This window comes from Halichoerus grypus, chromosome 6 (genome assembly GCF_964656455.1).
Source record: "Halichoerus grypus chromosome 6, mHalGry1.hap1.1, whole genome shotgun sequence".
Classification (NCBI taxonomy): domain Eukaryota; kingdom Metazoa; phylum Chordata; class Mammalia; order Carnivora; family Phocidae; genus Halichoerus; species Halichoerus grypus.
This window is the reverse complement of record NC_135717.1, coordinates 173,459,478-173,473,419: the sequence shown is the minus strand read 5'-3', so window position 1 is coordinate 173,473,419 and position 13,942 is coordinate 173,459,478. Positions and strand designations below refer to the sequence as shown.

At 48.4% G+C, this 13,942-nt stretch overlaps 1 protein-coding gene across 1 annotated transcript in view; it reads left to right on the top strand.

The window, feature by feature from the left end:
* Nucleotides 1-13,942, top strand: part of EFCAB6 (EF-hand calcium binding domain 6) — a 231,154-nt gene that overhangs the window by 169,072 nt on the left and 48,140 nt on the right. Inside the window, exons 22-23 of the mRNA XM_078076716.1 lie at nucleotides 7,898-8,092; nucleotides 12,021-12,176. Of these exons, the coding sequence (XP_077932842.1) occupies nucleotides 7,898-8,092; nucleotides 12,021-12,176 (351 nt within the window). The remainder of the gene's footprint in view (nucleotides 1-7,897; nucleotides 8,093-12,020; nucleotides 12,177-13,942) is intronic.

Here is a 13,942-nt window from a genome sequence, read left to right as displayed (position 1 = left end):
TGAAGGCTGAGCAGAGCAGTGGTGTGACCCAGCCATGCTTTAGGAAGATGAGTCAGGAAACAGCTCAGAGAAGGGAAGGGTGGGCCCGGGGAGATGGCTGTCTCCATCAGGGTAGGGCAGGATGGGCTCCTGAGCAGGGTGTGGGCCATAGGAAAGAGGGGTGCTGGAGCCAAGTGTCCCCCTCGAGGGCTCCGGTGTAGAGAAGAGCACACTCACTCATCTTCCTGAAGGGGGATAGAGCACATGCCCATTAAATAGGACTGAGATACTTCCTGTTGCTTTTGGCTAAAATTTCTTTATTCATTTCTTGACATTATTAAACGTACAGATGTCTTCTGTGCGCTGAAAACTGTGTGCGGTCAGAATTTCATCTGCGTTTGTTCAGCTGGCTCACCCCGCGGATGGTGAGGGCTGAAGAGGAGAGCTCCGCCACCAGGCGTGTGGCCATGGCTCCTGCCTCTGTCCTTACCTCTGTGTGGCCTCTGCAAAGTTACTTCCCTTCTCTGTGCCTCACTCTGCTCTGCCCAATTTGTCTGAGGGGTGTGTTGGTCGGGGTAGGCTAGCTGCAGTAACCAACAGGGTGGCATCTCAGGGGCTTGCCCTGATAATGATGTCTCGATCTAGTGTGGATATCAGGGGGCGGGGTCTGCCCTCAAATCATTCAGGGGCCAGGAGTCCCACCACCCCCTGGATCTTCTGTGTCTACCAGCAGAGAAAGGGAAAGAGCACAGAGGACCATGTGGTCAGCCTTGTAGAGACCAGGCCTGGAAATGTGGCCGTCACCTTGCCCACGTTCTGTTGGCCAGAGTTCCTTCACCTGGCTGCTCTCACCTGCAAGGGAGTCTGGGAGAAGCAGTGTGGATATTTGTCCAGGGGCAAAAAAGAAAAAACGGTGACAGGGAAACCCATGATGGGATCTGTCACATGTGGAATTACCTCCAAGGGAGAAGGCAGAGGGGCATTGCAGAGAGAGAAAACTTCAGGAATGGTCATACTAGGATCTGGGCAGGGAAGCAGAAACCACTCTACCATTTCTGGCCAAGCAGGGCTGAATGCAGTGACTGATACAGATGTCAGAGGGCCGGAAGTCTGAAGGGGGAATGTGGTTTTACTCAGAGGCCAGAGGTTGATGGGCTTGCAGAGTATGCTAGGAGGGGGGTCAGGAAACCGCTCGCCAATCCGGGACTGGAGGGCAAAAGAGAACAGGGTGTTTCTGGGAGGTCAGGAAGATGCCTCCACCCCAGCGCTGCCTCAGAATCTGCTAGAAGCTCAGCCACTGTGCAGGGCAGGAGCCATGGCCACAGCCATATGGCAGGAAGTGGAAACAGCCTGCGCTGCCCCGCCTTTTGACTGGGCACACCTCCCTGGGAGCAGCCGGGTGGGTAACTCAGAAGATGTGCCGAAGGATGAGCATGGGGTTGAAAGCCACCAGAGGAACGTCCAGTTAATAGGGAGAGGAGGGTGTCATATTCCATGACTGCAGAATAACCTGGTTCCCCGGGATGCAGGCAGCCTCATTTGGGCAGGAGAGCAGGTTGCATGTCCGCTGAACCAAATCATGAAGGGCAGGACAGCGCAGGGACCCCATCCTAAGGCCAGGTGTTTAATAGGGAAAGACCTAGGCAGGCCTATGTTCTAGAAAGATCACTCTGGCCGTAGTGGGGAGGATGACCTGCAGGAGTCTGGGTGGGAGGCACAGAGATGAATTAGGGACTGTCTCAGTGGTCCACATGAGAAGTGGTGAGCTTTCCTGGCAATGCAGGGAGGACTGGGAAGGAAGTGACAGGTGTGAGAGAGATTTAGGAAGAGCAAATGAGACTTTAGCAGCCTGGAAGGAGAGGCTATGTGAGATTAGATGCTGCTGCAGAAATTGGGAAGACAACCTGAGGTGGCCGAGTAGGCTGCAGCTAAGGGCTGTGCTCTGAGCCAGAGCGGCAGCTGGTCCCATGGCGCTCCACAGGAGCTGTGTGATGGTGGGCCAGTGGCTTGCCTTCTCTGGGCTTCAGTCAGCTATCAAGTAGGGTGGCAATGGGGACAAATAATAGAGGCAGAGTACCTGGCACACATAAGCATAAAAACTGGCAGCAAAAAGATCATATAGATTTGAAATTCTTTTCTAATTGCGATATTAATGCATACTCATTTTAAAAGTCTCAGAAGGGCGCCTGGGTGGCTCAGTCGTTAAGCGTCTGCCTTCGGCTCAGGTCATGATCCCAGAGTCCTGGGATCGAGTCCCACATCAGGCTCCCTGCTCGGCAGGAAGCCTGCTTCTCCCTCCCCCACTCCCCCTGCTTGTGTTCCCTCTCTCGCTGTGTCTCTCTCTGTCAAATAAATAAATAAAATCTTAAAAATAAATAAATAAATAAAAGTCTCAGAAAATCCAGAAAAGCATAAAGGGAAAGGAAAGACAACAACAAAGCACCCGTGACCTACTGAGCAGACATGGTAAATGGTGACCTGGTGGTGAGGCTTTCCCACCCATTCTCTGCGCATTCCCACGATCTCAGCTAGTCGTCCACTCCGTGTTTGCTGGCAAAGGCAGCTGCCCCGCCCTGCTCCACGCCCCACGTCCACCCCTGCACTGCAGAGCAGGAGGCGCTGAGCCGGCGAGAAGGGGCTGGCCAGCCAGGGCCTGTCCACGCACCAGGAGCCTCCTTCAGTCGCCCTAACCATGCGGGGGGGCATTCTCCCCCCAGGGATGCGGGGAAGTCGGGGACGGCTGGGACCCATGTGACACACTGCCAGCTGAGGGGGTCTGCTTGTCAGAATAGGAAAGCCCCCCAAAGTAGATAAGTGGAAGTGAGTAGACCAATAACATTCTGCCCTTTCAAAAATACACAATTAAAACCTAGGGTACAATATAGAATGTAGACAAGAAAAAAAAATAGCATCCATTATTCACTCAACGTTTATTAAGCACCTGTGAAGTGCACTATTTTAGAGCCTCAGATTAGTCTGGAGGGTCTAGTCAATGCTGTGGAAGCAAATTAATGAATTCACCCCCACATCTCAGTGGCTTAGCACAGCGATATTTTATTTCTCACTCACCCAGTGTCTACAGCATGTTTACCAGCTCTTCTGGGCGGTTCTCTTCCAAGTGGTGGTTTGGGGAGCTGGCCAGCTTCCAGCTGTGGCTTCATTGAGCCCTGTGGGGGTGTCTGCAGAGCTGTAGGATCACACAGGCTTGGGTGGGCTTCAGCCCCAAAGTGACACCCTCCCGCCTGCGGCCCCCACTAACTGCACAGGGGCTGGACAGATCGGGGAGGACCCAATCTTCGTGGTGTGAAGTGAGCCGGGACGTAGGCTGGCTTATCAAGGATTAAAGGAACAAAATGTTCCAGCCTGAAGGAGGCTGGTGTGAAAGGGAACCTGCTCACTGAAGCCAAATCAGGATCTGTGAGGATGAGATTTCAGGAGCAGGGTGTTTGGCGTGGTTTTGGAGAGATTGCTAAGAATGAATTACAAGATAGAAGTGGATTCATTCATTTCTTCATTCATCTGAGCAATCACGAAGCAGGAATTTTTTGAAACTTTCTAAGTTGCAGGCCTTGTGCTGGACGCTGGGGTTCTAGAGACAGCCCCCACTCTCAGGCTGCTCACAGCTCGGCGGGGAGGGTAAGCACGGAACACAATGTTGCGGGTGGTGGGAGCTGTGCGGGTGTTCAGGGAGGGGACACCCCCCCCCCCAGGGGGATGTGAGGCCTGAGCTGAGTCTTAATAAACAGTCATTTTATTAAGGAGGAAGGGCTTCCCAGTGAGCAGAGGCCCGGAGGAGGGGGAAGTCTGGGACAGGAGAGGAAGGACACTGCCCATCACAACAGAGCCTGAGACCCGGAGCCTGTCTGGCCCGGGGACCACCAGCACCAGGGGGCCCACTGTGGGAGGCACTTCCTCAGGGACTTGCTCAGCATGCGGAACACCTTCTGTAGCCTCATTTCATCAGACAGAATTCGACTATTTTGGATTTAAAACAGACTTTGCTGAAAAACCATGAAGACAATGCATTAGAAACATACCCAGAAGGCTAGCACAGGGAGGCAAGTCTCTGAATTAACAGTATCGGATTAGTTGTATAAAGCCAGCTGATCAAGTGGACTTGATAGAAGGCTTTGGGGGGGATCATTGATGCCCAATTTTTGCACATTTCTTGATATGGTAGGTAAGTTGTATCTTGGTCTTCCAACACAAAAAGAAAAGACTATGCAAGGTACCTTTGCCAAACGCACCTGCTCGTGGGAAGAAGCCCTGACTCTTAAGTTACCGGGAGCCTTGGTCATCTGCATCGGCCCAGCCATGGCAGCACCTGGCAAGAGCCTGCTGGGCACCCTGCTGTGGGACAGCAGGACAAGGACAGCCCGGAGCAGGGAAAGGAATTAAAGGGGTCCAATGAGCAAGGTCTTTAGGTTAGGAAAGAGGAGACCGAACAGGACATGGTAGCTGGGAGGGAGTTTTGGAAGTGCTTGAGGATGACTGGCCAGGTGGGCTCCTAGCTCAACATAGAGAACTTTTCGTGATCCAAGTCGTCAGGCACTTCAGTGGGTGGTCTTTGAAGGAGTGCCTTTCCCCTGCCGGCCTGGCTTTATCCAAGGCCAGACCACCCCTCACTGGGGAGCACCAGGGAGGGATCATGGACCTGGACGGCCCTCAAACCTGTGACGCCACCAGGACTTGCTGAGCGTGCCCAGTGGCCGTGAACAACTCGGGCAGGGGAACACCACCCTGAAGGGTGGTGATGTTAGCCATTAGACCGCCCTCCCTGGTGACCCCTGAGAAGATTCTGTACGTCCCAAGCTGCATAAGTTGTCACGTCTACCTCTGCTGCCTGGCCTGGGTCGTCAGTGGGGCTGACCCCAGACCCTCTAACTCTGGGGTCAGAGGTGCTAGAAGGTGGGGCTGCCACTGACATAAGAATCAAGTGCCTGAACTGAGCATAAAGGACTGAGACTGAGCGAAGCAAAGCAATCGATGTGAACGTATTCAAATTGTGTGTACAACTGAGTTGCTGTATGCACAATAATTGGGCAGAGTAATCGGATTATATCATAAATTAGCGGCCATTGCCACATGCAAATGCAAGCTTTTATGGGTCCTCTGTTTATGTGCACATTTTTCCTGGCACATCTGTTGCCGAGCCATTTTAAAATTCAACCTTTATAGGCAAGTTGATTTTTTTAAAATGTTACACAAAGGATTATATAATGAAGGGTGAGGTTATGTAAGCTGAATTAACTCTCCTATTATTCACATTCATAACAATATTTTAGTTGCAATTGTGCAATCTGGTCTTCTGTTCCTTTGCGATGAGAATGGAATGTTTATGATCTTTATTAATGAGGTAATTAAGAAGTGTCTTTTCATTCAGTTCAAGTGTCATGATTTAGAGTTTGTTGTCAGTAATCTCTTGTGCACCACACGCCAGGATGGTGGCGCTTCCTTAGGAACACGCGTCCTTCGCATGCAGTAGCTCAGCAGACAAATATCGATAACCAAGCTGTGCGAGGCCTGTGGCCAGGCGCTGGGAGTTTGTTTGTAAGGATAACATGGCGTGGTTGCTCGTGGTTGCCCCTCAACAAACTTGCCATCTAGCGGGGAAAGAAGGCGTGTTCTAAAGGTATGGTTGAGCCTTTGGGTGGTGAACTGCGGCAGCAAACACCAGCATGCACTCACTGGGTGCCAGGCCCTGGTCTAAGACCCAGGGGGCATTTACCTGCCAATCCTCACCATGGCCCTGGAGAAATCCAGACGAAAGTAAAAATACAGCACTTTTGACTTAGGAAGAGAGAGGAGTCATTGGTCAGTGACTGGTCTCCACACCATTCTTTCCGGAGCCCTCCTATAGGAACGGGGAGCCTTGGGGAGCTTCCCTTCCTTCCCCTTCCTTGGGACATTGATGGAAAATAAACTACCCTTTCCGCAGCTAGAGTCTTATCACCAGCAGCAGGAAGAGCTACTTGCTAGAGGCCCCTCTGCGGCCTGGAGCATCATAGCCCTGCCCAAACCACAGCACATGCCTTGGCAGCCAGAGACCCCACAGGCCCTCTTTTGTGGGTGTGTCCCTTGGTTTTGTTTTAGAAAGCAAATTCACTGAACACAGGTAGAATGGTATTTGGCCGGGGGTGGGGGGTGTTGCAAGTACTAAGGCTGCACTAATAACAGACGCCTGGAAAGGCCTCAAATGGTTTCATAAATATATTGAGAGCAGCAGTAAGGCACTGACCTGAGACGTTGGGTCTAGGAAGGCCTTCAGGGGCTCACAGAGGAGGGACCAGAGCCCCAGAGTGGCCGAGGGCCTTGCCAGGGTCTCAGGGCGAGTGAGCGTCTGTTTGACTTGGAGTTAGTTCTCCACTCTGTGCTACCTCGGAGTCACAGAAGGGGACTCTCCTTACCTCGTAAGATAGAGTACCTGGTCACAATGGGTCTGGACGCCCATAGGGCGGTGGAAGTCAGACACGAAGCAGAAGTGTGGGGCACAGAAGCGACAGATGGGGGAGAGGGAGGGCACCCCCCCAGTTCTGTAGGCACTTCAGGGAATGGCCCATTTGGCCTTGGGGAAGGACGGATGGCATGCCAGCTCCCGGGATGCTCTGTGGGTTTTAGCACAAGTGCATGAAGGGTTTGCCTAAAATTCCTACCCCTCAGCCTCCTCCCCCCACCCCACCCCTCGAGGACAAGAAAGTCGGGGAAATAAATACGTTCTCTTCATCTCTGCTCAACCGAAACAGTCGCAAAGGTGTCTGTGTGTTGGAGGTGAGCAAGCGTGGGATCCTGCAGATTTTTCCACGTCTTGTTAGTTAACGAGCAGAGGGAAGCTCGGCCACACACAGGAAAGCTGCCTGCACTCATGCTCAGTCAGACAAACGTCCAAACAGCCTGCTAGAGGATTATGCCCACAACATTGTTTAAATATAGTCTTGGTCCTTAAATCACATCCGCAAATGCCATTTTTATCAGTCAGACGAGGACCAAGATCTTTCGGTAAAAATAAATGCTTTTTTTTCTTTAAAGAAAATTGGCAATTTGCCTTAAAATTTTTTATTCAAGTAATTCTATTCTATTTGAATAATGCTGGGAGATAAAAACCCTCCATTATGCCTTTTTTAATGAATTATAATTCAGAAACATCTCAGTAATAGAAAACGACATAAAAGGTACATAGCATAATTCTTATCTTGTTTTCCTCACTGGTCTCGCTCACTGGTTGTATATGATTGGCATCTCTTCAAAGGGGAAATGGGGGATTTGGATCAAATGGCATTCATTTATTTAAGTTTTAAGATTAATATATTTTTGTTTTTTGTTTTGTTTTGTTTTGTTTTAAAGATTTTTATTTATTTATTCATGAGAGATAGAGAGAGAGGCAGAGGCAGAGGGAGAAGCAGGCTCCCCACGGAGCAGGGAGCCCGATGTGGGACTCGATCCCAGGACCCTGGGATCATGACCTGAGCCGAAGGCAGACGCTTAACCGACTGAGCCACCCAGGGGTCCCAAGATTGAATATATTTTTGAAGGACTTTTTCTAAACCTTAGCATAGTTCCCCTTACATGTAGGTGCTCAATAAAAAATAAAAAATAAAAAGGATTTAAAAAAAACCCTGTTGAATGAATGGCAGGCTTGATTTTAATTTTCTGTGGTCACAACCGTTTTCTAACAGAATGACAAGTGAATGAATTTGGTTGCTCTTTCCTGGGGGCCAAGATCACCTCTCAGGAGGTGTGACCATTCTGTGGATGAGAGCAGCAGGTTTCCAACTTTGATGAGCCTATGGCTCCTTGCCTGAGGATCTTGTCAAATGCAGATTCAGATCAGGTCTGGGTGCTGTCAGAGAGCAGAGTCTGCATTTCCAGCTCACACACCATGGTGGCTACTGATGATGGTCTTGTTTGTTTGTTTTCAAAGCTATGACACGGAGGGAAGAGGACACATAACTTACCAAGAATTTTTACAGAAATTGGGGATTAACTACTCAGCAGACATTCATCGGCCCTACACGGAGGATTACTTCAACTTCATGGGTCATTTCACGAAGCCCCAGCAGATGCAAGAGGAGGTCAAGCAGCTGGAGCAGAGCACGGATAGGGCCGCGCCAGTCAGGTAAGTGTGTAAGTATCGTGGGTCCGCGAGCTGGCCACCTGTTCGTCACATGCCCTTGTGGCAAAAGTGGTTTTAAAGTGGTCCCTCCCAGTGCTGGCAAAGTTGTCATGAAATTATAATACTCCTTTTCTGCTGTAGATTCTAGAAACAGGCACCAGATCACAGAGTATAAAGGAGCTAAAAGGCCATGAGCCAAACCCCCCCTTATCCAGTGACAGTCTCACACCATTCCTATTTTGTAGGTCACCCTTGAGACCATTTAAGTGTTTACTAACCTACACCCTGGGCCCCACCCCTCACCCAACTAGAAGGCAAGTTCCAGAAGGACATGCCTGTCTTCACGCAGTGCAGAACAGTGCAGACACTCGTGGGCACCCCGCAAACCTCTGTTGAATAAATGAACGAACCAACAGACTTATTCCTTAACTCAGTACTTTGAGGACTAAACCTCAAAGAAATAATGTAGTAGAAACCAACAGTTAAGCGGCTGGAAGATACGATTTGCACTATATCTTCAACAACAACTAAAAGGGGCACCTGCCTTATAAAGTGTGGCCCCAAGGAACATGAAAAAGTATATGCCTATTCAATTAGCATCACAAAGACTGTGGAAAATGTTTGTGATCAAGGGCTAACGGGAAGTGACATTTTAACCAGTATGTGTATTGTGATTGGAACTATGTCAAAAGTGGATGCCTGTCCGCGGGGACCAGAAAATGCTGTGCAAAAGGTGATGTGTTGGATTTGGATGGTGGGACCTTACACGACGACTTTCAAAGTTTAAAACTAATTCCTAATGTCCTATTTAAAAAATTTATAACACAGGAGAAAATGTTGCTGCATTCGATATAACCATAAAGCAATGGGACAGATGTTCTCGATCAGTCCTAGGTCCTGATGGTCACCACCAGCACTCGCCAAGGCTAGGACTCCATCCTCACTCCACAGCTCTACCTTAGCCCCATGATACTCTCCTCTGTGTTTCTGTCCATCTCCGGTCTGTCACTTCAGCTGTCCGTCCTCACCATCTCAAATGGCACCTGAATGAGCGAATGAGTTGTTACTAAAGTATCCGCAAAGGAAATAAAAACTCCCAAGGACACAGGGAAGAAATGTAATGGCTCAATGGGGTTTAAGAGAAAAGCAGTTCAAACACACCCCTGAATTATGTCCAAGTTACTGAGTTATAAAGCCTGAAGGAAGAGAATTGAGTTTGTGAGATTTAAAGTAAAAATAGGTGCAAGATTGGTATAAATCAAATACGCCATAAAACTAATGAAAAAGTGGAATTTATCTTTACCAGACAGGGCTGGCCTCATTACCCACTCGTGTCTTCCCTCCTGCCACTTGTGAGTAATGAGGCTCTGAGAGAAATCTCACATCCTCCGCACGCTCTCGGCACATTCGTTCCCTTCCCATGTTTCTGTTTATTGTGCCAACTGCGAGCCACCAGACTGTGCATCTCAGATCACCAAGCTTAGTTAACCGATTCACACTCACCCTGTCCTCCTTGCCACAATCACACTTTCTTACCAAAGAAGACAAGCCTGATTTCACAAAAATGCCTGACCAACTTCCATTTTCTCAAAGATGTCGAATTGTAAAATTGGCAAGTAAACAGGATCTCCCTCCTCTGATGAAAAAGACGAAAGTCAGGTTCATGTAAAGTGACCAAAATTTATATTTGCCTCTTAAATCTAAGAGAATTTATTTTGTTTGGAGTGCCCCAAATACATTTTGAAAATTAAGAATCCTTTTTTTAAAACTTGCATTTATTTTCCATGCCTTCCTCTCTTTTGCCCAAGTCTGAGTTGAAGATTTGGAACCAGAGCAGCATTGGTGAACTAGCCCCATTAGCCCTGGCCTGTTCCGGGATGCAGATTGGGGGGTATACCAGCAAACCGGTGAAGCCCGGCCCAGCAAGGCTGTGTCGGGCAGGGCTCTGTGGCTGTCCACTGGCCATGACAGTGCCCTCTTCAGCCTGACTCACTGTCCAGACCAGGAACCAGACACGGACCCAGGGCAGCAGCAGCTCGTCCCTGAGGGTCGGCTCCCACCGTTTCTGTTCGGCATGGCACGATCGATGCTCCAAACCCTCATTTACTCTGTGCACACATTCACTCTGCAAGGGAAATAATTACTGCCTAGAAACCAATCCAAGAAATGCTGAATGCCTCAATTTTCTAAAAATATGTATCTCAAAAAATGTTTTGATTTTTTTATACCTTCATTTGCTTTCATTTTGAAGGATTAAGTGGAATATAATAGTTGTGATGATGAGTAGTCATTTGTAACATGGGACTGAATTCAGCATACACCTGTAAAGGAATCCAAAATGTTGCTCCTGTTGGTATACATTTGCAGAACAGTTAATGCAACTCATTTGTATCAGTTGCTCAAATGCTTAGTCGGCCAGCTCCACAGTGGAGGCCAAGGAGGGAAGGGGGTGGATGGCCCACGTGGCTTCCAAGTCAGCGCCACCACCCCCCTCCTGACCTGCGTGCTCCCACTCAACTTCCTCTCTTCTGGACTGTTCTGTTCCTTTGGATTCTTTCTCCTAGGCATGCTCAAGGAACTGTTCTCTCCGCAAATACATCTCTGAGGTGGTAGACAATTACAGCAAAGATTCTGTGTTTGGAATTTATAGCACATTCTCTTCCCTGAATAAGAACCCCACAGCCAAGTCCTAGTCTAAGCCCGCCAGACAAGCATGTTGCTCAGGGCAGTAGGAAGGAGGTCTCTCTTTTTAGAGACCTGGGTGAGCCAAGGTCATGGAGTTTATCATCAGTCCACCAAAGTCAGGTGCAAGATGGTCCATCCCTAAAGATTTCCACACTTTTTTAGTCCCTTAACAATATATTTTTTTTGGTCAGGGAAGAATTTTCCTTAAAAAATGGATTTATAGAAACTTGAACATGTTCTGCAAGGAAAACAGCCCTCCAGCAGAAGCTGCAGCTGGACGCTGCCTCTGTCCCTGCGAGAGGCAGGCCCGGTCAGGCCCTGACTCCACCGTGGTTCTGGGCACCCTTGTTCCACGTCTATAAAGTGGGGCGATAGTTACCCACCTCCCTTGCAGGGTTGTTAAGAAGCATCAGTGGGAGAGAACATGAAGACAGCACAGCTCCTGGTTTGCCAGTTGATGCCCACAAACAGTGGCTGTGTTTCTTAACAACACAATATCTGATAAAAAGCCAGGGGTCCCAGGGCACCCCTTCTCCCCGGCTAACACTGAGAGCCTGTCCGCCTTCCTCACTGCCCGAGCTCCTGCAGCTCTGCCTTAGGGCATTGGCGCTGGCTGTCCTGGGGCCCAGGAGAGCTATTTGGGGGTAACACGCATCTCTACTCAAGTGCCGCCTTCCCAGTGGGGCCCACCTGCAGCTCCCCATGGGAATTGCAGCCCCGCTCCCACTGCGGGTCTTCTCAGCCCCACTCTCCAGTCTCTACTGACGTACTGCGCTGACCCCTTCTGTCTCACGTCAGCCTCGCCCCATGGGGATGTAAGTTCTTCTAGGGATGCCTGTTTGAACCCCTAGGTGCATCCCAACACCCAGAGTGGTAGCTGGCACGTAGTAGGTGCTCCACGGGTTTTCACTGGGAGAATCAAGGTGCATTTCACATGTCTGTAATATCACTGTAGGTCTTAATTCCTTGTTCTATCTTTAAAGTACCAATTCTAGTAAAAAAAAAAAAAAGGTTGTAATTTCTCTAACACAGTTTTGCTAATGATAATAACATGACAACAATACAGACCTATTATTTTTTCCAGAATACCTTTTAATGTAAGCATTACACCAAGGCTGCAAAACATCTTCAAAATTAGTTCTTTGATGAACCAGCAAATCATCATTAGAACAATCATGGAGCTCTTGCTTTAAAGAAATGACTTGTTTTCCTGGTTTTAGGGTGTCTAAAATGTCTTCTCTTTCAGGGAAAAGCTTAAGGACCATTATCAAGATATCAGCAAAGCACTCACCAAACTAGACAGATGGGAAAACGGCTACATATCCATAGGCAGGATGCAGAAAGTGCTGCAGGAATGCGGCTGTTCTCTTAAGGAAGAGGAGCTGACCGATCTTCTACACAGGTTTTCCTCCGCTCGCTTAACGGTGCTTCTCACATAGTCGGGACTAGGAAAACGAATGGCTTTCGCTTCTTCCTCTCTGTCCATTCAGACAGTGAAGTAACATCCGGGCCTCCCTCCGTGGAGTCAACCCAAAGCACAAGGAGGGCGCACGTCTCTCTTCCCCATGGCTCTCAGCAGCATAATCCTTCTCCGCTAACATTAGTTTTTGCTCTCCCCACGTTACTCATGCCCTTTGGTGGCAGTCAGATGGTTCTACGAGGCTCCGTAAAGACAGCAGCCCCTTCACCCTGCTACTCCGCATTTCCCCGTCCCCACGGTCCACAAAGCTGCCGCTTTCGTGGGTACCGTTTGGTGCTTAACTCGTGGTTCTGAGTGACGGGCTTCTATGTGCTGCTTCCTGGTTTGTAACTTTCAGCCGTGTCTGTTGACTCCATACCGGGAAGATGTGGGTTGAACTTTCCTCCACCGATCACATAGCACCAACCGCCTCACGCCCTCAGCCTCCACCTCTCCATGGGGACCCACACAGTTTTCTCCGTGGGCCCCCATGTGGCTGCATCACAGTTTCGGGTAGATCAGTATTCGGGGTTTATAACGTTGTGACCTGTTTCACGGATCACTTTTCCCTTCCTACGTAGCATTTTGGGTTCCCTGGAATTAATAATGATTTTTGTTTGCATAGTTTTGTGTGTACTCACTGTCACTAATGAAACCCCCACCACGCCCCCAGTCGTAAAATCTTCTTCTGGAGTGTTCAGACACATCAGCTCATCTTTTTCATACTCTTTAATTCTGTGAAACTTTCTGGATTACTTCATTAAGGACTTCCTCTCCTGTTCTTTGTGAAACTCTTATTTTTACTGAATATTCAACCACATAGGATATTTCCTCATATTTTAAAATCTTTCCCATCATCCATCTTTTCCTTCCTGCTTCCCCTTCTGGAAGATTTCCTCAATTTTAGCTCTCAGCCTTCATTTCGGATTTTTGTTTCTGCTGTCATACTTATCATATTTCTAATGACCAGAACTTGTTTTTGCTCTCAGAATGTTCCTCTTTCAGAGCATTGTGTTCTTGTGCGAGATCTCATTTCTCTGAAGGTATTAACAACAGATTTTTTAAAAAGTTTTCTTCACCTGAGGGATCTCTCCTCAGTGTCACTTTTTTCTACTATTTTCCATGTTAGGCACTCTCCTCAAAAATATGCTTATTTGAAGAGTGAGGTTCTAAGAAGCCAATTAGAATCTGGGCAGATAGGTGGAGCTTACTGACTTGGCTTTGAACTTTCAGTCTGAACTACTGTGGTAGAGCAACCTGGCAGGGAGTGTCCTTGGAGGACCCCCAGTGTCAGGATCTTTAACATTTTTCTTTTGGGCTGTCAAATTTCCCAGAGACTAGGGTTACCACATAACATATAGGGATGCCTAGTTAAATTAGAATTTCAGATAAACGATAATATATTCAGTTTAACTATGTGTCATGCAATATTTGGGATAAATTTATATTAAAATTATTTTGTTTACCTGAAATTCTAATTTAACAGGGTGTCCTGCTAAGTTTTTGTTGGTTTGTTTTCCTAAATCTGGCAACCCAACCAGAGAAGATTCTCTGGTGCCCTGCTGCCAACACTCTGGGAGCTGCCTGGGAGAAGAAGCCTGGAAGTTTCAACAGTCAGTGTAGCAAGCTGCATAATGCCCCTCTGAAGATATCCCGGTCCTAATTCCTGGAACCTTTGAATGTTATGTGATTGGAAAAATGAGTCCTTG